Source organism: Hetaerina americana, unplaced genomic scaffold (assembly GCF_022747635.1).
Source record: "Hetaerina americana unplaced genomic scaffold, ioHetAmer1.1.p SCAF_4, whole genome shotgun sequence".
Taxonomy (NCBI): domain Eukaryota; kingdom Metazoa; phylum Arthropoda; class Insecta; order Odonata; family Calopterygidae; genus Hetaerina; species Hetaerina americana.
Window position 1 is genome coordinate 24,780,092 of NW_027286985.1, and position 27,217 is coordinate 24,807,308.

The following is a 27,217-nucleotide window of genomic DNA, read 5'->3' on the forward strand; positions in this document are numbered from 1 at the left end:
CCAGTCCAAGAAAAACAAAAATGTTGCTACTGCTGTAATCTGGCAATGTGTCAATTTGAATAATGTGCACCCAAACTTATTAGAAGCTATATTCAAAAATGATTATTGTGATTGAGGAAAAACAGTTACGGAGGAAAAACCAAAACTGAAATTAATGAACATGTGAGAACTCGTTAATGGATTATCAGGAAAGAATGTTTGGAACCAAAAAGTTTTTTTAGGTGAAAAGGAACTCATATGGTACTGTAAAAAACACAAGGCTATTCTCAAGTATTAAAAATACCTATATTTTGAGGCAACTTCTAGTCTGCAAGGAAATGCAATCACTTACAGGTAACAGTATTATTTGGAGATTATAGTTTGTATTAATTGATAGTTAATTCTTGCAACAAAGGCAAGTTAACAACTAGTTTTGGATGCCTTAATTTCTTTGCTGCAGTTTAAAGCACTGTTGTATTCTTTGGTTGCATTGTTGCCATTGTGCAATGGAGAATATACTGTAAAATAATACCATCATTTAGCCTGGCTTTAATCTTGCTAAAGAGAAACCATAATATTTTCCATTTAATCACAGGTTTGAAAGGTAAATAATCCTTGAACAATAGCATGCCCTTTTATCATTGACCCAAATAAGCAAATTTCCGCAATAGCACTACTAAATGCCGCATTAGAAGTATTTATTGCCTCATTTATTACTTACTTGATTTGGTGGTCTCTCCTGCACAGTCCAATGTGAATTTCAACATAAACTGAAACACACCCTGGAACCTACCAGTCCTTAGAAAAAATGAAACCAATGACACACAATAAACCAAAATGCACGGTGACATGATCTTTCAGCATGTGTGTATGACTCACAAGTGTCACTCTAGATAACAAATCTAGGTAGGAGAGGCTTGAGCTTACATTGGCATTATTTTCTGTTTGTTTTATACTATCCTATAATAGTTAATTTTTCAATGTATATCTTCGTTTAAGTCCTCCATCTTCATCACTTCGTGCCATAGAAGAGTACAGCCTTAAGAATAGTAAAATAGGATTTGGGAAGACAGAATGCTGATGGAGTTCATTCAAAGCAGGAAGAGGTGAATGGAAAAGACACTGATTGAAAGTGAGAGTGTAGAAGAATTTACTAATGGAACAATGTTAGGTAGAAAACAGTGGAAGAAATATGGCACATGGGGATGGAATACATCTTTAAAGAAGGCATTCTCTTTGGGAATATTTTATTTATACAACTGAAGATGTTTTTCAGATATTAAGAAGGATGTCCAATAGTTCTCAGGAATCATCCTAAATCCCTCTCCACAGTCAGATTACCAATAATAATAAAATATAGCATGCATACTTCTTACATATTGTGTAACAACAGTGTTTATGATAAGTGTATTCAAATAGCTTGATCATAAAAATCAAATCAAAAAAGAACTTGGATAGAGGGCACATTTAAAAACTAAATACTTTTATCACCTAGAAACAGATAAGACTTTGAATGACATGTTTCATCATAAAAATAAGACTGTAAACACATAATAATATGATTTCCATACGAGTAAGTTTTAACAGAAAATCATTACCAACATTTATTTCCCCTAATACACACAATTTAAAAGTGTAACAGACATGTGAGCACAATAAATTTTCATCTCAAATGCTTTGTTCTTTATTGTGAAGGAAACGCTCACCATTTATACTTTCTTTAAGTATTAGACATAGGCATTCGATGTTCCAGTTCGAAAACGTTTCTGAATTAATCTCTGGCAAGGAAAGAGTATTAGCATAGCACACCAAGTTAAACTGCATTATCATTGAACACATTAACACTTTGAATTGAGATTAAAAAATGAATGGTTCTGTGAACATCATTAAGATAAGCTCATAATTAATAAAATCGTGGAATATTGCCCACAAAGTCTTCAACTTGGCGCAAAAGTGTTCATTAACTGATAGTTCCAATCCACTTTGCCTGAGAGAATTTCAATTGTTTCAGTAATTACTACTTTATACTCTGAAATAAAAGAGGTTTCCTTAAAGGGGACTCAATTCAAAGTTCTGGAGTTTATGATCATTCAATATTTCTGCCCATTTTTGACTTGCAATGAATAATTAGTGAGGAGTTAAATTTTTGACACAAACTTGATATACTTGATTTCTGAATCCAGAATAATTCCACTGTTCCACAGTTTAATATTCAAACTCTCTCTTAAAATATGCACATAACTGCGGCAATACTTAATTCAAAAGGGTGAAACCACTTGATCTGTTGATGACAATTCCTTTATTCATAATCGATCTTCTTCAAAACCTCCATTTCTGTAGCAACCAATTCCCTCCATTTTTGGTCTATCTTAACAAAAAGTAATAGTAACAATCCATTTTGATTAGAATATAAATTATATTTGTACATATACTTGCATTTCAGATCAGTATGTTTTTGATTGTAAAATTGTGAAAGAAGAAAGCTCCCGCCATATGCCCTTGCAGCAGCTTGCAGGGTATTAAGTAGATGTAGAAATCTCTTGGAATAAATACTTCCAAAGCAGCAGCAAAGTTCATTTAGCTATAAAAAGCACTATAAAATATTGATTAATTTTCTTTTATAAGCATCAAGTAAAAAATTTCATTCAACAGCTTCTTAAATATTTCCAGCATCTCATTTGTCAGATGATTTGTGTAATAGTTGTCAGTAAAATTAATATTACAATAAAATTTAGTACATCAACAATTACTGCGCAAAATTATCGTAGCAACAATATTTTCACAATTGTACAATGGTGTCAACCTTGTATCAACACTAAAAGAATTACTCGCATTACTGTAATCGAGCAATTTTAAATGTGCAAGAAGATTTCACTGTGAGAATAAAAGGACCCTCTTGATCTGGTAAAAATGTACTTGGAATAATGTCATATGTGCCAGCAGGTACATTCTCCATTTCTAATATCACAAATCCAGGCCTGCAGTAGAAAGAGAGAGGAAATAAAATACATATGCATAATGGATAATTTAACACATTTGTTACAACAACACATTTATTCCTTTTAAATGGTAATTCTACTGAGTGCATAAAATCTAAAAATACAATCACCATCAATTGGAGTCATCTGACCACCAATTACATATATTTTTAACAATTTATCTAAGTACATTTTCTTTCTGTGCCCTATTTTAAAGTTAAATGTCTAATAGTTCCTCCAAAGGGAGGAACAAATGGGGTACATGAACAAGTTGCAAAAATAATGGTGAATTTCCCTGGAAGGATAATTAGACAGTTATGGGATTTTGGAAGAGATTTGTCGGCAAAGGGATACTTGAGAGTAAGGTAGGGGACTGCAGTTTAGGAACATGGAACGACCACAGGAGAAAGCAATAGAGACAGGATTTAATTTTAATGAGCACTTGGTTTAAACACCATAAATCGCATGAGTATGCATGGAAAATGCCCAGGGATACAAAGAGATATCAGACAATAAGACCACAACACCATAGGCATATATGGAATACGAATCATGGGCCATAATTCAAAACTAATGAAATATAATGTCAGATTCAAGAAGATAAAACTGGAAATATGGATGAGGAAATGCTAAGTAGGAAAATTGATTGGGATGTAAAGAAAATGTACCAGGAGGCAGTCCTGGATATGGATAAAAAATGGATACTGAAAGTCATAAATTAAACTATAGTAACACACAAATAATATGACAGGGAGGAAAGAGAAGGAAATTAAAGAATGTAAACACAGAATTATGTATCAGAAAGTAAAAAGAGATAAATAATAAATTGAGGCTGTAATTTAATAGGGCAAAAGAAGAATGGTGTAAGATGCAGTGCAAAGTTAAGAAGAGTTTACAAAGGAATGGAGAAATTGGTGTGCTGTACAGAAAAGTAAAAGAATTATCAAGAAGAAAGAAAGGTAATTAAATACTAAAACAGTAACGCAGGAAAATTATGATTTCAACCAAGGATTTCGGAAGGATAGGAAAAATGCATATAGTATATATTTAATGAAGATATTGAACCAGAAAATTTAGACATAGTAGGAAAATATAATGTAGGTGTGAATGCCTTAGGGCAAAGCGTACTTGATCATAAATAGAAATGGCATTAAGGAAATTGAAATCAAGTACGGCTGTGAGGATAGATTACATCCCTGCAAAACTACTAAAAAAGTGAAGAAGAGTTTTTATGGTGTGATTCTTAGCATTTATGAGGGAGGAATATGGCTGAAAGATTTCATAAGATCAGTGTCAGTTCCCATTCCAAAAAAAGGGAAAGAAAACTGCATGCGAGGACTAGAAGAGAATAAGTTTAATTTTGCATTCAGCTATGGTGGTGCCCAGGATTATCAATAAGAGGATAGAGAGAAGGGAAAATGATCATTTAGAGGATAATCAGTTGGTGTTCAGGAAGGGGAGAAGCACGTACAGTGCCATAGTAGTAATGAGGTCACTAATAGAGAGGAATATAAAATACAATCACAATGTATTTGTTTGTTTTATGGATTTCAAGAAGCCATTTGTTGGAATTGATGAGTGTACAACAGAAGATGGGAGTAGATTAGAGTAATAGGAGACTTATCCAAGTATATGGCTCAGACTGCCCAGGTGCAAGTAAGGGATAGAGGGTCAGGATGGGCAGTGTTAACAAGAAGAGTACAACAGTGGTGTCCATTATCACCCACACTTTTTAATATTCTCAGAGTGAAAATGGTTAAAGGTTATGGAAAGAATGACACAGTAAAAGTAGGTCATTATTCATAAAATAAATTAGGTTTGTGGATGACCTAGCTTTAGTTAGTCAGTCAGCCAAAAGGTTACAATCATTGCTGAGCACATGAGAAAATCAGTGTAATATTTATGGAATAGGAAACAAATAAAGGTTATGCTGTCTTCAAGAAAGAGATAGGCTAAGTCAAACATTAAATTAGAGGGCAAAAACTAGAGTAGGTGGAGCAGTTTAGCTATCTTGGCAGTTCTTTGCACAAAGATGGTCAAAGTAGTAGTGACATAAGAAGAAAAAGTATTGCATCAAGCAAAGAAGCTTTCTCTAGGAGGAGAGAATTGATCTCAGGGATAATGAGTATTGATCACAGGATATTAAGTGAGATGGTTAACAAAAGATAATAGAAAAAATTGATATGGGGTTTGGTTTAGTAGGGAGTGGAAACTTGGTCATTGAAACAAGATGATAGGCATAGATTAGAGCCTTTAGAGATGTGGGCCATGAGAAGGATGGAAAAGATTAAGTGGATGGAAAGGAAAGCAAAGCACTTGGCATGGTGGGGGAGGAGAGGGAATTGCTGGGGAAAATCCAAAGGAGGTAGAAAAGGTGGATGTAGAGCATTTTTTTGGGGATGAAGTGTAGAAGATAGTAATAAGAAGGAAGAATGTCAAGCAAGCAAGGCAAAGTGAAGAAAAGGATGGTCAGGTTGAACAGAATAATGGGAGGCAGCAAATATGCAGAGTTAAAGAGCAGTTTATTTTAGTTTAGGGGGTTATTTCTTGTTAGGTTAGGCTAAGAAATGTAAAAGTAGCAGTTCTCAGGCTGTCCATTCAAAACGTACCACAAGCTGAAAGACTACCAAATAATAATTTACATACTTACTAATGTGTACAGGGCTTAATTATAAAAGAAATATTGATAGAAGAGGAAAATACATGGAAATTTAACAGAGTCATTAAAAACCTGAAGAACAAGAAGAAACCAGGAGGATAAATAATCATGGCACTATGGGTTAAAGCAAAATATGCCCTCCTCTTTGGAATAACCAAATATAGCTATGACCTGGTACCTATAAGTTTCCTTTTGAGGGACCATGAATTAGTCAGAAATATAATAGAAGAGAAAAACTGAAGGGAAGACCCGTGATGAAGACCAAGAAGAGTGTACATAGAAAAAATTAAGAAGCGCATAAAACAAAAAAGCCACTGGGGTGAGGGAATAAACACCGAACAGAGGAGAATCAGAGAAATTAGAATTGAAATGCTGCTGATAATGATGCTAATATATGCCATCTCATGTCATATCTATTTCTTCTATTTACCTATGATCACAATTTCAAATCACTACAGAAAATCTACGATTTACCTGTTTCATTTCCATTAAATAAAAAACAATATTCTTGTATTTTGGAATGTTTTTCAATATATATTAACTAAATGAGGGAAAACAATGTGAGCCTTCAGCCATTTGATGATTTCATATGGAATGACATAGCTAAGTTGGCTGAAAATTACTGACCACCCAAAGTGTTGGGTCAAATTTTTCCTTCACTTTAAGTTTCTTCTTCATTTGCAAATGATATATTAGCTATCAAAAAATTCAGCAGTTAGACTGTCACTCCTCATTTTAGGGAATGAATTAAAACCTCATTCTGAGATGGACATCAGCTGTCGTCAGGGTGAAAATTTTTTTTTCAAAAAATCAATTTTTTCAATCTTAAAAATTTCCAGAAATTTATATCCTAATTGGACCTAGCCTATGTTACTTTGTGAATTTCTACCTTACTTATTCAAAAAATTAGAAGCCCTTACTCCATACTGTCTTGGCGTGATGTGTCTCCAAACAAAAATATTAATTTTCAGATTTATATGTTATTAAAAAAAAGATTTAAATAAAAATAGACAAAATTATAACTAAAATTTCAAAGCTCAGTTTATTTAGACCAGACAATAACTTGTAAATATATTAATTACCTGAATGGACCAGATGATTTCCTTTGAAAATAGCCTGGGGCCTTGGGATCATTGGCAACCACACAAATTACATCCATTCCTATTTGATATTGCTTTGGCCCTTTGAGATCAAGGAGAATGTCATTGCTATTGCTACTTGTCTCAAGTGTGATTTGATATCGAGGATTATTCATATGGGTATTGTGATGATTTGCACAGCCACCAGCTGTTTTTCCTTTCCATTCCCCATTCCCAGTCTGGCAGATGGAGGAAATAAGAATATTTTTATTTCATTTCAACCAAAGGAGCAGAAAAATCATAGATACCATTCCAATAGTGTAAGGTATAAATTTATAGTTAATGAGTATTAGTAAAAAATTACAACTCTTTCACCTTACCTTTGTGTGAACGTAAGGGTTTCCAATTTTTTTCATTGTGAATGGGCAAGTTGAATAGGTGCGAAGAGTGTAAAATATTGTGTTCATTTTCTCATACTGTGACATGACAAGTGTGTAGCGACGAGAACTTTTCTCATTAAGAACAATTTTGCACAGGTAGTGAGGGCTATTAATTCTGATGCCATCAATGAAAGGTGGAGGGTCGCCTGGAATAAAAAATACGGAAATAATGAAAATGAAGGAATTCAACTATAAAAAATGTATACACACATAAATGCAAAAAAAACAAAGAAAAATAGTATGTACTCAGATGGCATTTGATTTCGTATTTGAATGCTAATGTATGAATCCCTCATTGGAATTAATGTACAGGCGTTTAAAATAAAACCTAAAACTTTCTCACCTGGATAGTAAACACGTTTCCCCTCTGTTTTGTACACAAGTACAGTGATATATTCTTGATTTTCCTTAAAGTCTTCTAGCAAAGTGATGTGCCGTGTTAAAAGTATCCAAACAGCAGCAGAAGATGCGGAAGGGGGCATCTGAACCTCAAGGGAGAACTGAGGATTTTCACCAACATTGTAAACATCTTTGATTGGTCCAATTCCAGCTTTCCATGATCTACAGAATTAAAGAAACAATTTTTATATGCAAACCAAAACTGATAACCAAACACAATACTCATGCTGTAAAATTGTATGACTGGCATACATTTTCATTATAAGTTTGTAAAATTATTACACAATGCAGCTGGCAATTTCATGTGATGGTACAAATTTTCCTCCAGTAATTCACATCAAACTAAGCTTTAACAGAGACACTATTGTTTGGAAACAATTTATTCTCGCAAATGATTACTGCTTGAACTGGAGAAAATTCTATCATGTGCAATCAAAAACATAAAAGATATTAGCAGAACATTAACAAAATGAATGCTAAGCTTTCAGACAGAACTAAGCACCCTGACAACATTTTGAATTTCATAGGACAGTAAAAAAATAAAATTTGACCTTATGCTACAGAAGAGATTTTACATTATGCTCACAGCCTATTTTTATCTCAGACAACTCTTTTACATGCACTGAAAATAATTTCTAATGGACATGTTAATAGTTTTTAAGAATATCATAAATTTGAAAAAATATGCCATGACAATTGGCACACCTACTTACTGATGAATGCAATATGTATAGTTAAAAAGGGCAGGATTCCAGTTGAGGTAGAACACATCAAAAAATCGACAAATGCTATCATAATCTATCCAAAACACTCCATTATCAAACATGGCTGCACTATTTGGGTCAAAATTCAAGATGGATTTCATCTCGTCAGTCCAATGCTGAACATCAAGTTCTGAATAGTTTCCTCTCCAACGAAGATGTGACCATGGATTCTTTAACTGTAACAACCTTATGCCCTGCAATCAAAAAATGCCAAACATTATAAATTCCTTTACTTTAATAATACTCTAATACTTTACAGATAATTTATAATTTAATCTTCTCAGCATAGCATTTTTGTATCCAAGTATCTAAAAATTATACATTGCCATAACATTGATGAGAGAAAATAACAATTGGAAAATAAAATAATATTAGAAAAGTGTAATCAGTTAAATTTTAAAATAATCCCTGCACATTCCATTCTAGATTACTTCACACCAATCACAGAGTTTGCCATTAATTAGTAAAGTTAATTAAGAATTAAAGTTCGGGTTCAAATCCTGGTGGTGTTGAATATTTTTCAGAGATATCTCGATCCCTACTTGAGGTGCTTTGTGGAGGGCACTTTGAGTGAGTACGCCAACCATAGGATGGGATGTTAAGCTGCGGACCCCTTGGCGCCTTTCGTAAAGAGTAGGCTAATGCCGACGCCGGGTTTCTCTCCACCCTTCATCCTTTCTTATCCATCCCCTACGGTGCAAATGACCTCAGCTCTCAGTTGCCTCCCCTCAATACTACTACTAGAATGAAAGTTTCAGTGATACTCTGGCCAGCAATTTTAACATTAAAATGTCCAAGCCTTTTACTGTTAAATAAGGTGTACCATAAGGATCCATCGAATGCTCAACACTTTTCACTGCATCTACTGATGATTTATCTTCCAAAATGATTTTTTTTAATTACCTCTTTGCTGACAATACATCTACTTAGTTCACTGTATAACATCAATCACCAGAGTGAAAGTACTAAATTCTTGGGCCCTTTGTGACATTAATGAGTATCTTGAAAAGTTAAACAATAATAGCTTGACAATTAAGAAACCCACTGGGCTATTTATGATAAAAACTGTACAATGCCCAGTCTACAGAAATTCTTAATATGGTATACTATGTGAAAATTCAGTCAATCTTATGCTACAGATTATGAAAGGGGAAATTCACCTGCTGCTACAGAAAGTTCAGAAAAAATATCAAATCCATTCTTCGCAAATCTATCAAGTCTACAGTCCTTTTTTCAAGCTTTGAAAATCTTAACACTTCTATCTTGGTACATATTTAATTGTGCCATGAGTACCAAAATAGAGCCAGAAACAACATTCATTTAAATTCTTAAAACTTCTAGCAGAGCCAACATGGACCCCTACATTCCATTTCAAAAATACATAATTAACAGCCGTATTGCCAAGAAAATGTGGGATATTCCACGAAAATAACTTTTAACAAGGCATCTGCTAAATTTACATTACAATGCACAATTTCAGAGGGTAAAAATCATTCACTTTGACTGGGATTCGAACCCGGGTCCCTCAATGTCCAAGCGAGTGCTTTACCTAGTTAAGCTATCAAGGCATCCTCTTAAACTCCAAGATTTTGGGGTCTTTTAAGGAACAAGATGTTGTGACAAACCCCATGCATACAATGTCAGAGGCATTCGCAGTCATGTGTTGTGCAACACATTCCATGAGGTTAAAGCCAACTTTAAATACTAGAGGTGTTTTACCTTTGACAAATGCCAAGAAACTATGGGATATGCTGCAACCACAACTGTTAATGGAGTCATATGCTAAATGTGCATTACAATGTAACAATTTCAGGAAATTTTTCTGATGGCACAGGTTCAAATTCCAAAATGGTAGAATTTTTAATGATATCCCAATCCCTTATTGGTGTGACATATGGAGAGCCCTTCAAATGAAGTACATCTTTTGAATGGGACTGTGAAACCCTTGGTGCCTATCATTAAGAGAGGACTAATGCCGACACCAAGTTTCTCTCCACCCTTCTCCCATTCCCTAAACATCCTATCCCTACCAAATTACCCATTGATCTTAACGGTGCAAATGACCTTAGCTGTTGGTCATCTCCCCTAATAGTTTCTATTACATGCACATTCCACTGGTTTGCACATTTATCGACTTTTAAAATTCAGGTAACCTAAATATATAGAAGCATTAAAGATATATTTCATAGGTTACAAGTTCAATGAGTTTATTGATGAAATAAATAGGTCTGTTAGTAAAACCTGTTGGTGAAATTCATTGATATTTATGCAAAAAAATTATTTACATTGAATAAAATTATATAGGAGGTTCACAACAAATATTTATTTACAGCAAGGTTTGATGAATGAAAATTCTGAATTTCTGGTTTGATTAAAAATGTTGAAAAGAATAAAAACAAGGAATAATCAAAGAAAGATCGCTGAAATGGTAAGCCTTTACCAGACTAGATTAACTAATTTCCAACCTTAACTTCCCTGATGTCCAGTACAGCATATGCATGTGTAGAAACAAGTCCTGTTCTATCTGACTCAGCATCACTTAGCTCCCCAGTAGCAACTGTTATGAGGACATCTCCTTTACGATGTCTTGTATTTAACTTATCAAAAATTGCATCTTTGTTGAATTCTGGGTCACTTGGTCGGATGGCACATCTCTCTGGAATCCAGCCAGTCAATGCATGTAGATCTATATTCTGCAAATTATAAGTAAAAAAATCATGAAATAGCCAGTAAAATATAGAAAATCTAAATTTTTAAACATGTCTAATTTGTTGAAATAATAAACAGGCAAACTGCACAAAAACAACATCATGGGTAGGCCAATTAGATTCCAGATGGGATGCAGGTAAATCAGCACATATTCATTTTATCATAACTACCAAATATGGTTGATCAATATGAAATTTGCCGGTATCAAACCTCACCCTGCCTACCTGGTGCAATGGAACTTCCTAAGGACACTAACTTTGTGGCATAACATAAAAAAAGGATAATAGTCATTTTTCAAATATGTGATTTTCAGAGTGAAATTTCCCCAGGAGAAGAATAGGTTGTTTTACTTAAGGATTAATATTTCAGTTTGCAATATTTAAACAAGTATCTCCAATGAAAAAAGCTAGAAAGATCACAAACGCCCATTATTCAATCACATATTAGGTAAAAACCAAAATTTGGAACTACGAGCCATGCCATCGTACCATGATGAAACAAGTAACTTAATGACATGGCAGGCATAGTGATCTCTGTTTCTGTTATTTAGTCCTGTAACAGTGAAGAAATAATGTTTGCGATCCTTCTTGGTTTAGTTCATCAGAGCTAATAATGACTGAATGAAATGAACATGCATGAAAAATATGATGTATGAGAAGCATAATTGAGGATTTTCTATTTGTGATACATCATTACAAAAGCCAAAGCAATAAGAAGAGATGATTAATAAGATAAATGCAAATGGTGTTCAAAGGACTTGTGGTTAAAGATTACAAACTCCAGGAAAGCTTTATTGTGTGTTTAATTCAAAGATAAATAATATTTAGTTCTTAGCAGTCTAATTGAATTAAAGTTTGAAGGGTATTCGTTTAAAGCCAATTGTGACAGAGCATATACACCAAAAGTTTATGCTTACCTAATTTAATCTTTAAAATATTGTTTGAACCAATGAGAAACTAAACAATTTATAATTAATATTAGGTAGTCTACCAGTTAAGGTAGGTTTTGGATGGACACGATTACCGAATAAATATTTTGTTTCTCCAAACAAAACATAACCCAAAATCCTACTCCACAATAAGCCTTTTGTCATCAGTGTATTCCTTCATCCCGTCCAACATCTTTATCTTATTCCTGCCCCTTCCTCATTTGCCTAACATTCTCCCCTGTATCACAGTCTTCTACATACATGCCACAGCCAATCAATATGCCCTTCATCCATTTTCCCTGTTTCCTTATGATTTCTTCCTACTATCTCCTTTCTTCGCCCACCATACCTAGCACCTCCTCATTTGTTTTCCATTTTGGCCATTTCAGCTTCTCCATCCATCTCCATGCACACATTTCAGAAGCCTCAAATCTACGCCTATCATCCTGCTTCAATGATCATGTTTCTGTGCTGGACATACCTACAGTCCAAATCAAAGTTTTGAAAATCTCTTCTTAACATTCATACTGTCCTTTTCGCCAATTCCCTCCTCCTAGTGAAAACCTCTTTGCCTAGAGCAATTCTTCTCCTTACGTCCCTACTAGTGTGACCGTGATGGTCCAAAATACTCCCGAGATATGTACACTGTTCTACCTGCTCTAGTTTTTGCCCTCCTATTTTAATGTTAAACTTGGCCTTTTTCTTTCTGGAAAATCACATAACTTTTTTTTATTAATATTGATACTCATCCCATATCGGTCAGACTGAATTTCCAATTAACTCAGCAATGCTGGCAACCCCTTGGCTGACCGACAAACTAGAGCTTGGGCAGGAGCAATTTCCACTCATAAAACTTTGTATCCTATCTCCAACAACACACAATTCAATAATGAAATCAAATCTCTACAGCCAGCTGATACTCCTTCCTTGTCTTTCCAGTTAATGCTTCTACATTCCATTTCCTGACCCACCACCCCTGCCTCATCTTTTTTAATTGGGGGCTTCACTTCATAGCAATTACATTGTGATCAGTCCCCATCCGCTTCCGAGAAAGGGCAAATTGATCATGCTGTATCTAAATCTTTGTCTAGACATAATATAATCTAACTGATACCTTTCTGAGTCTCCTGGCATTTTCCATGTATAACTACGCCTTTTGTGTTGTCCAAACCAAGTGTTGATGATAACCAAGCCCTGTCTCCTGCAGAATTTAATTGCTTTCTCCCCATGGTCATTCCTCGTACCTAAACTGTAGCCCCCACACCTCATCACTATCTCTTCCTTCCTTTACCATCACATTCAAATCCCCCCATCACTATCAAATGCTTCCCTGCAGGGGCACATGCGATTATGTCCTCCAACTGATTGTGAACCAAGTTCGTTGGTTTTGCTTTTACATCTACTAGTAATATTTTATCCGTTTCTTGCTCTATGTTGACTATGGTTCTTTCCACCTTTTTATACAATGTTATGGCAACCCCTTGTTGGCTCTCATCCCCTCCATTACATATTACTCATCCCCTCCACTACAATCACTCCAGTAATCCCAGGTATCCTTCCATCTCCCCTTGCATAGACCTAAAATATCTATATTTCTTCTTTACAACTCTCACTTTATATTATCTACCTTTTTTTATCCTCAACATTGTCCTAACATTCCATCTTCTTATTCTAACTAACTTGGTCTTCTTCTTCTGCCTATTCTGTCCTGCTGCTATTGGTTTTGCTTTGCAAGAGTTTCAGTGGAAGCTTTGCCTCTTCTGCTGCCAGGCATGACACACAGCATCTTGGGCCCATTTCAGTATTTGCCAGAACTGAATTTCTCTACGTTGTCCATCATTTAAGTTTTGAGAATAATAATTGGGATGGTTTCCCGTTGCCTTTCTCAAGAGTGTATTTCACATGACACCATCACTCAATGACTGCACCACTGGGGTCAGATGCCTTTGCAGCCTCCTCACCGAAAAACAAATGCTGCATGGACTACCTTTTGTCTGGCTCCTAACCTTCGACCTATCTGGCATGGTTGACCCTACCAGGAGCAATTATCATTACTCCCGTAAGCACAGCTCTAGGAGCCATCAGGACACACATGGCCTTCCGCCAAAAAAAGGTTGTAGTCCATGGGTGGGATAATATGTAATATGAAAAGGTGTTTCAAATCAGTAACAACCAATTACAAAACATTAAGTTCCACATCCCGAGGGAATACCTGTACAAATAATGAATGAACACCATGAAGGATAGTGCTTCTTTCTTTATAGCTTTCTTACAGATTATTAATATGCTAAGAATTGGACTAATTTTACATCACCCACTTAACAAAAATGATTATAAATATCTGACTAATATCCTTCCTTTTACTTGAATCCTTGAATGTATCATTTCTATAATTAATGGTTTCTGGCGTAACTTTATGGAACCGATTCATTATAAATAAATGAAAGGACTAACTTTGTAGTTCCACACGAAAATTTCATGTGGAACTACAAAGTTAGTCCTTTCATTTATTTATAATGTATCATGTCTAGTCATGTTTGCCTTACCCACAGTGGAGCCATAAATTAGCACATAGCTTGAGTAAAGTAGATAATTTTAAATATAATTGCATCTTTATATTCATGGCCAGAAATCGTGGGGAATTGACTTAGCAAGATTGAAAAAACTGATACATTAAGTTCAACCCCCAAGGAATCAATAATAAACAATGTATTACTCAATCATAAAATATATTCACAAATGTTGGTCTGCTATTATTCATAGTACTTGGGTCCCATCCCTAAAAATGACCAACTTTACACACCTTTTTCACCAAGCCTTAGATGATCTTCCCTATAGCACAGTTACTAGATGGTTAAAATTTTAAAAGAAGGGAGACTCAATTCTATATGAAGGTGGAGGACATGGAGTTGCAGTTATGTCTCTCACAGCTGTGAAAAATAACACAGTTGCCGCCATTATAAGAAAATTATTAAATCATGTTAAGATCACCCTAAAAAATATTGAATATTACACAAGGTGCCACCCACATGGTAGTACGAGAAAAACTGGAGCAGAGACATATTTGTGCATTGTGAGTACTGCAAAACCAAAAACTGGCCCAACTTTGGTAAATAGTTTGATAAAAGTGAAGAAAGTCAAATGAAGGGAAATTGGGATGAAGAGACAATGCAAAAAGACAGAGAAACAATTGGATTATTTGCAAGTTTGATTTTGAATTTAGCAGAGAACTTATCTAAAAATTGAAAACAAAGCTAACAATTACTTAAGGAACAATCCTTTAGAAAAGAGAGATTAGTGGAAGGCACGAGGTATTTTCAGTGAGGAAAACATCAATACCATGTACATAATATGTAATCCAACAAAACATTTTCTTGTGAGTCTTTATGGGAAATTGAAGGTTGCAGAAATCCCGAAGAAGTCACAGATAAGTTTCATTTCCCTATTTGAAATATACGGCTTCATTTGGTGCAATATACATCTTGTTAAAATATTCAAAAGAGTAAGTAGTGCAACTATTGGTGGTTAGAAGAAGGTGAGTCAGATTGTATTGTGAAACAGAATGAGGTTGGGTCCATTGCCTGTATCTCAACCCATCCCAATCTACACTTTCTGTTTTGGAGTATGGTGGGCACTATTATGGGCAGCAAATTTTATCAGAATTGATGTTGATGAGAGACACCATTCATGAAAAAACATATAATGACTACGAGGTTCATTTCAAATGAGCTATTTGATAAGACACACCATACCCAAGGGCTCAACAAATCATGGGCTATTCTACTACCACTCAGATAAAACAAGGCCTCTTTGTACGCTTCTGCTCAAAGAAAGCCAAATATTATGGTATATATGTGTAAGGTTAACAAAACTACCATTTCAACAAATTAGTTCTTGATAACAGATGATTTCCCAAGATAATAAAAAATTTTAGTTCATGGACAAATTCAAAGAAACTATGTGAGATGTTGTGATAGTAACTTTTAATGGAGTCATCCCCTAGTGCACAGTACAACAAAACAATTTGTTGAATTTTAATGTGAATTAGCAGATAGTTCTGTTAAAAGTTACTACTGCCGCCATTTCCACCGTTCTTTAAATTTGTCGAAAAAGGTACACACCCTAGCGTTTAAGAGATTCCTTTAACCTCGTGGAGTGTAGTGCCACATGCATGACTATGAATACCTGTGACATTTTATGTACGGTATTTCGTCTTAACATGTTATTCCTTTAGGGACCTCAAAATTTCGGAGTGTAAGAGGAGACCACAGTAGCTTAACTGGCTTAAGCATTTGGTCAGACATGAAGAGCTCCGAGTTCAAATCCCAATCAATGCAAATGATTTTTACACTTATAAATTGCTGAATTCTAGTCCCTAATTTAAAGTCAACTGCCTGCAAATGCCTAATACCACAGATAAGTACAACTGTTGATCCCTGAGCAAATGAGCATCATGAAATAACTATTTTGGCCAAGGGAAACTCAATTTACACTAAATTTAGTAGAAGAAAAATAGAAGAGGAGGTTTCATATTCAGGCAGTATCTTCAGCAAGACAAAAAGGAAAGAAGATATACTTAATAAGACAAGACTTACTCCAATAAAATAAGCTTTTGAAATGAGGATGGGGCAAGAGATAAAAGAAAGATTAGATTAATTTAGCATATAGCACTGCATGGCCCAGAGGATGTAAGGTAGGAGAAGGATGGAAGACCAGAAGCCTTAAAGTTGGTGAGGATGAAGATTGTCAAATACAGTGCACTGGATGGAGATTAAAACAAATGAAGAAGTGCTTGATTTGATAGAAGCAGTAAGAAGAATGGCATGGGATAAACAGATACGGCATAGAAAAGTTAGGCTCAGGATTTGTAACTTTTGATGGTTCACCAAAGGAAGTAGTCAAAGAGAAAATCATATGCTTTTAAGGCAATATAGGAATATAGAGGAGAAAGTTTAAATGGTATATACGTAAAAAAAAATATGTGACCATCAGGAAACAACAGGCATTAATGAGGGCAATGACAGAAATATGAAATTAGAGAATTTCTTTCTTATAACTATTAAAAATAGAAAACTAGCCCCCATATTTATAAAAGATTCAAGGTATACTCACAGAATCAAGTGAATAAAAAACATTATTGAAGAGAGTATGGCATAAAAATTTATAAGAACTTCTAGTAAAATGATAGTGAGATGATTAAAAGATATTAATGAAGGAATCAAGGACAAAGATATTTTGTTTCACTGAGCTTCTATCCAAGGTGCAGCGAATCCTTTGATTTGAATTAGAAAAAGTATGCACATGAAAATGTTCATGATTTCATCTACAATCAAGGTTTTTATTTAAATAATTTTTAAAAATTCTAATACTCAGTCTTCATGATAGGAAAACTTTAGAACCCAAGGGAAAGATAAAGATTAAAACTTAAAATACAGAAATATTCAAAGAATAATTTTGTTGTAAAAGAGGCATCTTCATTTCCTTTGGAAAATAAATAAACAACCCAAAATGCTGCACTCTTAAGGAAACTTTTACCAGAAAGGGCAAAATTGTTCAAGCAAGGTGAAATGTATCAAGATTTAACTTTCCCTCAAGGGCCTTAGGCAATCCTGCATTATTTTTTCAAAGTGTTTTAGTAAAATAAATTGAAAGGTCTTCTTAAATCTTACACTGTTCGAGCCAGGGAAATCATATCCTCCCATGACTTTCATGTAAGCCTTCTCCAGGATGGATATCCACAGCTCACCACGATTGGTCGAGTAAGAACACAGAAGTTCTCCATGATGTCCAACAGGTAAGGTGTCATCAACAATCACCTTCCGAGGTATACCATTGATGTGAAGCTTTACCATATACTTCCCAAAAGGGTTGTAGATTGGATCTCCCTTACTATTTCTTGGATATAAAATACTAATGATCAACTTCTTCCCAAAACGACGCTCGTATAAAGCACTCACGGCCAACGATGCTACAAAAGAGCAATCAGACACAACAGTTTGCTTGATACTAAAGCAATCAACAAGAGCAGTGTCACCTTTGCCCCTGAGAGCTATCATTCTTGGTTCGGGATATATTTCATCAGGTCGTGCCCAACGAGCAAAGGACTTCTTTTGTTTTGGAGACAGCCTTAGGGACCCATCTCGATCTGAGAATGGCACAGGGTAGCGGAAGCGTTCCCCAAGGTCCACACTCATGAAAGGAACATACTCCACTCCATTGATGAGTGACGTTGACAGCAGCACACGCTTTTCTTCTTCAGAATAAGACTCTTGGCCACCAGAAACCACAAGATGCACGCTGCTACCACGGTGGAGTTTTCCCTGAGATCCAGATGCAAGGGGTTTCACTGTTTCTGTGAATGCATTAAGACAAATCAAGGCTTTAAGAAAATTGTTTGAAGCAAGTAATCCAGCAAATGTATGAGTGGCTTGATTTAGAGCAATATATCTATTTTTCCCTTGGTTAAAGTAACCAATTTACTCAAACAATAATGAAAAAATGACACAGCATTAACTGTGGCTATATGAAGCTAATGATTAACAATAGGATGGAGAATTGATATGAAACTAATACGTCTCCAGCAAACAAGAAATGTGTCACAGGTGAAAAATATATTCTATTGACCTCACCACACTTATCATTGCTGTATAAATAAGATATGTATTCAAAATTCAATGCACAAAGTAAGTTCTCATACATAGAATCCAGAAGAATTACAAAAGACAGCATCCATACCACCAGGTGGGACTCCACTAGTACGACTGAATGAAGGCAATGGGGTAAAACTGACTGCATGATGAGAAGTAGGAGATTTTTCTGGAGGGTCTTTTATGCCTTTTAGCTCTTCTGCTCTCTCCAAAGCTTTCTTGGCGAGGTGAGTAAGCTTATGCTTGAGATTCACATCACTGGTGGAGTTGGTCTGCAAAATGAGATATGCACAATTATTTAAAAATTTCATCAGAATTAAACTTCATGTGAGGAAATAGGCTGACGAGCGCAGAATCTTCTTTAAAAACAGAAGATTTCACCCAAAAATTCCACAAATAATTAAAGCACCAACTATTCTGTCAAATTCATGACACACTCATGAAATTAGGGTTATCTTAGGGAATTTTTCAGAAATAACATTATATTTCACAAGAATTTGAATTACCAATTTCTAAATGCTGGTTGGGGACGCTTAAATTAAGGATACCTCCAACATCCCAGTATCATGCACTAGAATAATTATGGTGCAGTGCAATAACATAATAATGAATTTGCTGATCAGACTTTTTCACTCCAGCTAAACGTGGTAGCTTAATACATTTGTTTTCTTAAAGAATAAGTACATAATATGTAGGTTATTTACACTAGATATGTCTAAGAGATATCTTCTTTCAGTATTCCTGGCTCTGCATGCGTGAACACAACATCTGTGCCTTGTAGATGCAACTGTTTCAGAGCCATAAAATTAAATAGAGTCTCAATGAACACATTCTCCAGCCTCTCCCCAATTTTCCTCATCTTCTTCATTACACCCTGGCTATGAAGCTAGATTTACATAAAGGTAAAATTTATGTTTTAAGAAGTAGGTGAAAATGCCCTTATTCTCTTATTTTTTTACATGTATGTACTCACACGAACTGTTTTGTTAAGCAGGAATTTAACTCAATTTCTTATATCCTTCCTATACTCTATCCAATTAAAAATGTAATAATATTCCATTGTTTTGGTTTTTTACCCTTCAATTTGGTCTTCCATATTCCAAAACAGATATGGCCTACACAAGTTCTTCTTCCTTCCAGATAAGTATTGCATCTTTGTAGACATCAATCATACAAAAACATCGGTGGACAGTTCACGAAACACTTATTGACAGATCAGTTACATAATCAAATGGTTAGTAACTCAAGCACATATATTACACCACATGGAAACACTTCTTAACAGTAGATGTAAAAGCTTAAATACCACATCATAGTCTAATTCAGCTCCTCATTGGTTTTATCCTCATTCATGCTGCCCACAATACTTAAAGAATTCCTCCTATTCCTAATTAACCTCGCACCCTCCTCTACATAAAAGCCTGTAATACCAGCTCCTACATGTTTTTTGTATAGCATGAAAAGCATTCATTTTCATACCAAATGTAAGACATCTCACCTGAACTTGTTCAGTATAGTACACATGGGTAACTTCTCTTTATTTTTGTAAACAGGAGCCCCTATTATTTTCCAGTAAGTTTCCCCTCTTCCTCCCCCTAACTGCTACTGCATGCATTTTTCATTCAAAATAATAAGAAAACAAACATTCTTAATATGTCTATCCTGCTGATGATCTCCCCTAATAGCAGTCTTCAGCATCCCATTGCCAATCAAAATACTCAGCACTCATCTCTCCTGCATCCTTTGGATTTCTTCCTCCCTCTCCTCCCTCACCCTACCCCCACTTCCTCATTTTTTTCCTTTTGGCCCATTTCACCTTCTCCATGCCCACATTTTAAAAGCCTCCAATCTACCTCTATCATCCTGCTTCAGTGATCACATTTCCTCGTCGTACATAACTACACTCCATATCAAAGTTTTAAATAGCCTTTTCTTAACATCCACTAAGTGATCTCATTACTTTTATGGCATCAAGGATGCCTCTCCCATTCCTAAACCCACAGTGATCATCCCCTAAGTAATCATTTGCCCAGCATTCAATCTTTTCTGATAATCCTGAGAACAACTTAAGCTGCGTTGGGAAATCAAACTTATTGTTCTGTAGTAGTTCATATTATGTAGCCTCTGGCTTTTTTTGAATAGGAAGTAACACTGATCTCACAAAGTTTCCAGGCAGATACCTTTCTCATAAATGCTACGAATAAGTTCATAAAGGCTCTTCCTCCAACATTTTCCTCAACCTTTTAGTAGTTCCACAGGAATGCTGTTTACCCCCAAGACCTTATTTGATTTCATCTCCCTTAATGCCCTATTTTCTCATCATCGAGTATGACTGGACCTAAGTTATCTTCATGTACATTATATTATCTTTCTCTGTCTAACCTTGCTGACCGAACTTCTTTACCATTAAGTTCTTCTACATACTACCTTGATCAAAAAGTTCCCGGAATAACCACCGTGTGGCGCTCCCATCGTTTCGATTTGAGTTCTGTTTTTTTTGTTAAATTGGTACATCTGTTGTTGATATTCCCTTTAAATCTTAGTGTCATAACTTGACATTTGCAAAAGTTACGGTCGGTTTTCGGTATGTCCATCAGTGCTTCCTGCAATTTTTCCATTACTTCCTCTCGGCTGCTAAAACGCGTTCCCCGTAATGGTTTTTTAACTCGATTGAACAGAAAGAAGTCACAGGGAGCCAAATCAGGTGAATTCGGTGGCTGTTGGATGGTATTTGTTGCATTTTTCGTCAAAAAATTACAAATAATGATAGCACTGTGCGACGGTGCGTTATCATGGTGCAAAATCCACGAGTTTTCTGCCCACATTTCTGGTCTCTTTCGGCGAATTGCTTCACGCAAACGTCTCATAACGCCCAAATAATACTCTTTGTTTACTGTCTGGCCTTCTGGCAAAAATTCATGATGCACTACACCGTTGTAATCCATGAAAACCGTCAGCATTGCCTTCTTTTTTGACTGAAAACGACGTGGTTTTTTTGGTCTCGGCTCATTTGGTGAACGCCATTCACTTGCCTGATGTCTGGATTGCGTGTCGTACTCATAAACCCACGTCTCGTCTCCAGTAATGATCCTTTTGATGAATGTGGGATCGGATTCAGCCTCGCAAATCATGTCTTTTGCGACGTCAACACGGTCTCTTTTTTGCATGAAATTGAGGTCTTTCGCTGCTACACGACGGAAACCCAAATCATTAACCACAATGTCTTGGGCGGATCCATAGGCAATGTTCAAGTCCTCCGCTATTTCTCTGATGGTTAATTTGCGGTTATTGACCAACATTTCTTTTACTTTATCAATTTTTTCACCGACTTTCGATGTCGATGGTCTGCCACTGCGTTCATCATCTTCGATTGACTCACGACCACTTCTGAACCGCTCGTGCCACTGGTAAACGACCGTTTTTTTTAGAGAATCGTTGCCGAAACACTTTTCCAACATTTCCAACGTCCGTGCGCCACTAAATCCGTTTTTTACGCAAAATTTAATACAAGTTCGTTGTTGCAAATTTAAATCCATTTCTGCAATTGTAAAAAATCGCCAACACACACAGAGATAGATGTACTCTTGGCTACGTAACTTTTGCAAATGTCAGGTTATGACACTAAGATTTAAAGGGAATATCAACAACAGATGTACCAATTTAACAAAAAAAACAGAACTCAAATCGGAACGATGGGAGCGCCACACGGTGGTTATTCCGGGAACTTTTTGTTCAAGGTAGTATTCCTTCCATCTCTCTTTGATCTTTTCTGTTTCAACTATTATCTAACCTATTTCTAACTGCTGACCCAGTTTTTCCCTTCTTACTACTGATTGTTTTAACCTTCATTATACTGCCCCAATTTCACCTTTCATTTGCAAACTTAACATATCCAAGCACTGAGTCTTCCACCACACTTCTTTTGCTCAACTTATAACTCTTTGTTCTTCCTTCTACCTAACTCGGTATTTACAATCTTCCATTTTGTACAGCAAAATTCATGAAGAATGAAGTATTTACATTTCCGATATGAATGGTTTCTACAAATTGACAATTCAGATCATTCTCATTAGTGAACGACGTTGAGACCCGGATGCTGATAGGCCATGCAAAGCCATATGAATGCCATTTCTAGAGTTTTTAATTCTATAGTGTTATCGGATGGGGGAGGGATGCTAGAACAGAAACATTGTAGCACTGGTTGAAGGGGGTGTTATGATGGGAAGTACGTTTAGGGATGGGAAGACTCGCAGACAGGGAGGACGGATTGCACAAGGCACGTTGATTGTTTATCCTAAGGTTCAGGGGTGTGGAACATTGGCCTATGTAAAAGGCCGGGCAGAGTTTACAAGTTTACAGGTCAGAGGGTAAACAACATTCTTGGATGTGCAGGAGGAGTGGGGGAAGGGCGGGAGAGAGTTAAAAGGTGGGATGGAGTGGGGTGGAAGGGTGAAAATGGGGCAAGTTTTACATCTTCCTCGATGACATGGAGTAGGGGTGGCTCTGGGGGCGGGAGAGGATTATGAGAGCGGCTTGGTGGATTTAAGGAGATCTGCTAGGTTGGCGGGCCGTTTGAAGGTGACTGAGGGGCATTTGGGAAGAAGTTTGGAGGAAATGATGTGATTTTTGAGAATGGGGTACAGGTCTTTGAGGATGAATTTGAAGGACTGAATTCCAGGGAAGTAGGTAGTACAGATTGAGAGAGGGTGGGAATCTGTGGTTGAGGGAGGCTTGAGGGTTTAGATATAAATATACATATATATATATATATATATATATATATATATATATATATACATATATATATATACATACATATATATATATATATATATATATATATATATATATATATATATATATATATATACATATATATATTCATTCATATATATATATATATATATACATATATATATTCATTCATATATATAATATATATATATATATATATATATATATATATATATATATATATAATTTGCACTCCTTGCCTTGTCTCTAAGGTCCACAGGAGAGACAATTACTAATTGTGTTCCTTAATATATATTTTTTAAATTCAAAAACTGATTTAGCTTACTGCACTAATGCTCATTTCAACAGCTTGGCTATATAATTCCACAGCTTCCTCTTCATTGCCAGCTTCATCTGCATCTAAAGCTTCTTGAAACAGGTAATGAGCCCTTTGAAGTTCCTTATATCCCTGAGGCATTGCAGGTGTCACATTTTTTCCTAGTCCTGTAAATGTCCACAAGAACTTCATGAATTATTATGAAATAATATTGCAACATTATCAGAGTAAAATTTATTGTATTTATGCAATGGCAAAAACATTTTTTGGAAAAATCATGTACAGGTATGTCTTGGAAAATAAAAATTCAAAATTTGGAATTTTACAGGTGAATGATATCAAGCCTTTTTAGATGCCCCACCAGGTGAGATATTTGAAAGACTTACGAAGTCCTCACCCTCAAGAGTATTGAGCCACTCAAAGAATGAATGGCTGTGAGCCTTTGAAATGCTATCAACAAAATCCTGGCCAGGTGGAATAATAATAGTAAGAACATTTATTCAACCCATGTCAACATATACATTAAGAATAGAACAAGTCATAAAAAATACTATGTATGCAGATACATATACATACAATTCATAAAATAATAATGGTCTCCGTACTATGGTGTCATTAAGATAGCAACATAGTAATACAATTTTCCCAGGAGGAATTTTTTCCAGTTATATTTCAAGGATGTGATACAGCTAGCATCTTTTACAGGTTTATGAAGTTAATGAAAACATCTCATGCCCATCTCCTTTGGTCCATTGGAGTGTTTCTCATATTAATTGGAAAGAGGCTCAAGTCATTTTTCCTTTTTGCCGAGTAATTATCGATAGCACTAGTTTTGTGGTTGTGGGAGTGGTAGGAGTGAGGTTGTTTTCCAGATTAAAACAATTGTGTGTACACATAATAAGTCAGAAGCTTGAGAGATTCAATTAAGAGCCAACAAGATAAAAGAGGAGATTTCCTTGCAATCTGAAAACTCTTTTCTCTGCCTTGAAAATGCATAGAGCACGTGCAGAGGCACCCCAGAAAGGGATGCCATAAATGTCTAGGGAATAAAATTCACCTAAGTACATAGTATTTAGAACATCTTGATTACCAGATTGTTTTAAAACATGTGAACATGAACCAAACTGTACTCTATTAGGTAAATGATGAACATTAGTTCTTACCTAAAACTGCCATAAAAATATTGGCAGAAACTTCCTTTGCTAAACCCGTTTAACTGTTTGTTTGGCCAACATAATAAGCTATATAATTGTGATTTACGTAAAGAGCATATCATTTTTCTGCATTTAAGTCAAAAATTTGTACTCCAATTGTGGAAAGACTGCAGGAGAGATGCTGGGATAAGTGCGGGAGGTCCCAGGAAGACTAAATATTGTGAGGTTGATCCTGTTATTGAGGACACAAAATGTATTTATGTTCATAAAAGTTTTCTAACTGCTTGATGATCTCTATTTTCTAATATGTGTGATGCAGATGTTTAATATAGTTTATATGAATTCATTTTATCATAGAGATTTTATGTAAGAATATTATATTGAAATACAAATATATACTGTAGACCATCTTAATGGGCAAATACCTATAAATAAATAAACAGGGGATCGAGATGGTGAGGGGGCTATTGCACTGGCTTCCCACCCAGAAGGCCCAGGTTCAAATCCCAGCGGAGTTGAATATTTTTCAGAGGTATCTCGATCCCTACTTGAGGTGCTTTGTGGAGGGCACTTTGAGTGAGTACGCTGTCCATCGGATGGGACGTTAAGCTGTGGACCCCTTGGCGCCTTTCATTAAGAGTAAGCTAATGCCAATGCCGGGTTTCTCTCCGCCCTTCATCATTTCCTGTCCATCCTCTATGGCGCAAATGACCTCAGCTGTCAGCCACCTCCCCTAAATACTACTACTTCATAAATAAACAATAATTTTAGAGAGTGGGAGCTGAGGGAGCAGGGCACAGTGAATTACTTAAGAATGTTCCTGAACAAGACCCTGTAATGGGCGGAAGGGAGAAAGATAGAAGACAAATGTTTGGGCATTGTTGAATGGATATAATCGAGGGATATCTGAAACAAAATCAAAAGGATGCCACTCAACAATGCCCGAACTGCCTATTATCTTTCTCCTTTCCACCTATTGGAGGGTCTTTTTCAGGAACATTCTTAAGCAATTCACTCAACATGTCATTGGACACTTCACCACTGCGCCCTGCTCCCTCAACCCCCACTCTCTTTAATAGGTTTCTTTATTTAAAGGTATTTGCCAATTAAGATGCAGCACAGTATGTATGTGTACTTCAATACAGCACACACAAAATCTCACCGATAAAATTAATTAATACAAACTATATCAAACACATGTTTTAATTTTGTATCCTTAATCACACGATTAACCTCACAATATTAAGTAATAAACGCATAAAAATATTTAAGTTCTTCCAATCTTGATTATCATCATATGTTTCCACCTCTTTTTTTCATTGTGGTAGTACGTAATTCTTTATCTTTACCTCTCAATACAGTATATAAACACTCACTTCTAGCAGGCCTTCCTCAACTGAATGGAAAATTAACCATGCGAAGTCTGTAAACAAATCAGTTACCACCGCAGTAATTACCCCGGGAATTGGTTTGATAGCCGAGAGTAAAGCTAACATACCCTACATGATTACAAGAACGACCTCTCTACGTAGGCAAGGATAATCCCCAGCCTCGAGAGACAAGTTTATCATGCCATGATTTGGTCCCATGATACAAATCATTACATCTTAAATCTGCTTGACTTCAATTGAAGATATTGCAAAAATTAAAACCCAAGGGTAAAAAGTTCTATTTACCTCCCTCAGGACATTTAAGGAAAAAGAGCCCCTAAATTCAATAGGGTCATTGCAAACCTTGATCACAGAAATATTGAAGGGAAATGCATCATACCTCTCTTCACGGTTTTTAAATAAATCTTCATTAGTTTTATATGCCACTTACTTAATTTATCCAGAACTAGGGCCCTTTCTATGTACTGATCTGCTTTTTCTTTCCATGACTCTGATTCAGGGTTTTGCGAATCAGATGCTAAAGCAAGTTGACGAGCTGCATGCATGTAATAATATGAAGCCACTTCAAAGTTGCCATTTCTATCAAACTGCACCGCTCTAGTGGATGACACCAAAGCGTCTTCCACTAGTTTTTTAACATTCCAACTCATTGTTCCAGATGATATCTCACAGTTTGCAAAGAGCCATCAAAGTTTCATCACAAATATCACCACTTAGGCCTCAAATAACACCTACACATTTCAGTTGTGTCTTTAAGGATATTATTTCACATTCGTCACATATATGTGACATAATTGTTAACCATACCCCCAATGCAATAAACCTTCACAAATTTTCACTCAGCTGTTTTCACGATTTCATCGTTCTCTTGTTTTCATTGATCTCACCTCTTCTTTTAAAAGATTTTGAATTAAATGCGATTTTTCACCCACCAGATTTCTCACCAGGATGCATAGCCAAAATGATATGCCAATATATGTAAAATATATTTTAGGTTTTGAAAGATGTTCAGGTGGGGG

The 27,217-nt window shown here is 35.7% G+C and overlaps 1 protein-coding gene across 1 annotated transcript; it reads right to left on the reverse strand.

Moving 5' to 3' along the window:
- Positions 1–1,178: 1,178 nt before the first annotated feature.
- Positions 1,179–27,217, reverse strand: LOC139692198 (calpain-7-like). Its single transcript, XM_071590260.1, has 10 exons — positions 26,629–27,217; positions 23,663–23,820; positions 18,671–18,854; positions 17,605–18,287; positions 10,764–10,991; positions 8,248–8,492; positions 7,479–7,696; positions 7,076–7,281; positions 6,699–6,934; positions 1,179–2,957 (listed from the first exon to the last, which is right to left on the reverse strand). Exons 1-10 carry the CDS (start codon positions 26,846–26,848, stop codon positions 2,813–2,815), a joined length of 2,523 nt encoding a protein of 840 aa, XP_071446361.1. The 5' UTR covers positions 26,849–27,217; the 3' UTR covers positions 1,179–2,812.

Excerpts from the sequence above, each read along its gene's own strand:
- LOC139692198 (XM_071590260.1), bottom strand. The coding sequence starts at position 26,848 with ATGAGTTGGAATGTTAAAAAACTAGTGGAAGACGCTTTGGTGTCATCC. Across the intron at positions 23,821-26,628 it reads CCTAGTTCTGGATAAATTAA|GACTAGGAAAAAATGTGACA; the intron begins GTAAGTGGCATA and ends GGACATTTACAG. Across the intron at positions 10,992-17,604 it reads ATTTCCCTGGCTCGAACAGT|AATATAGATCTACATGCATT; the intron begins GTAAGATTTAAG and ends TATAATTTGCAG.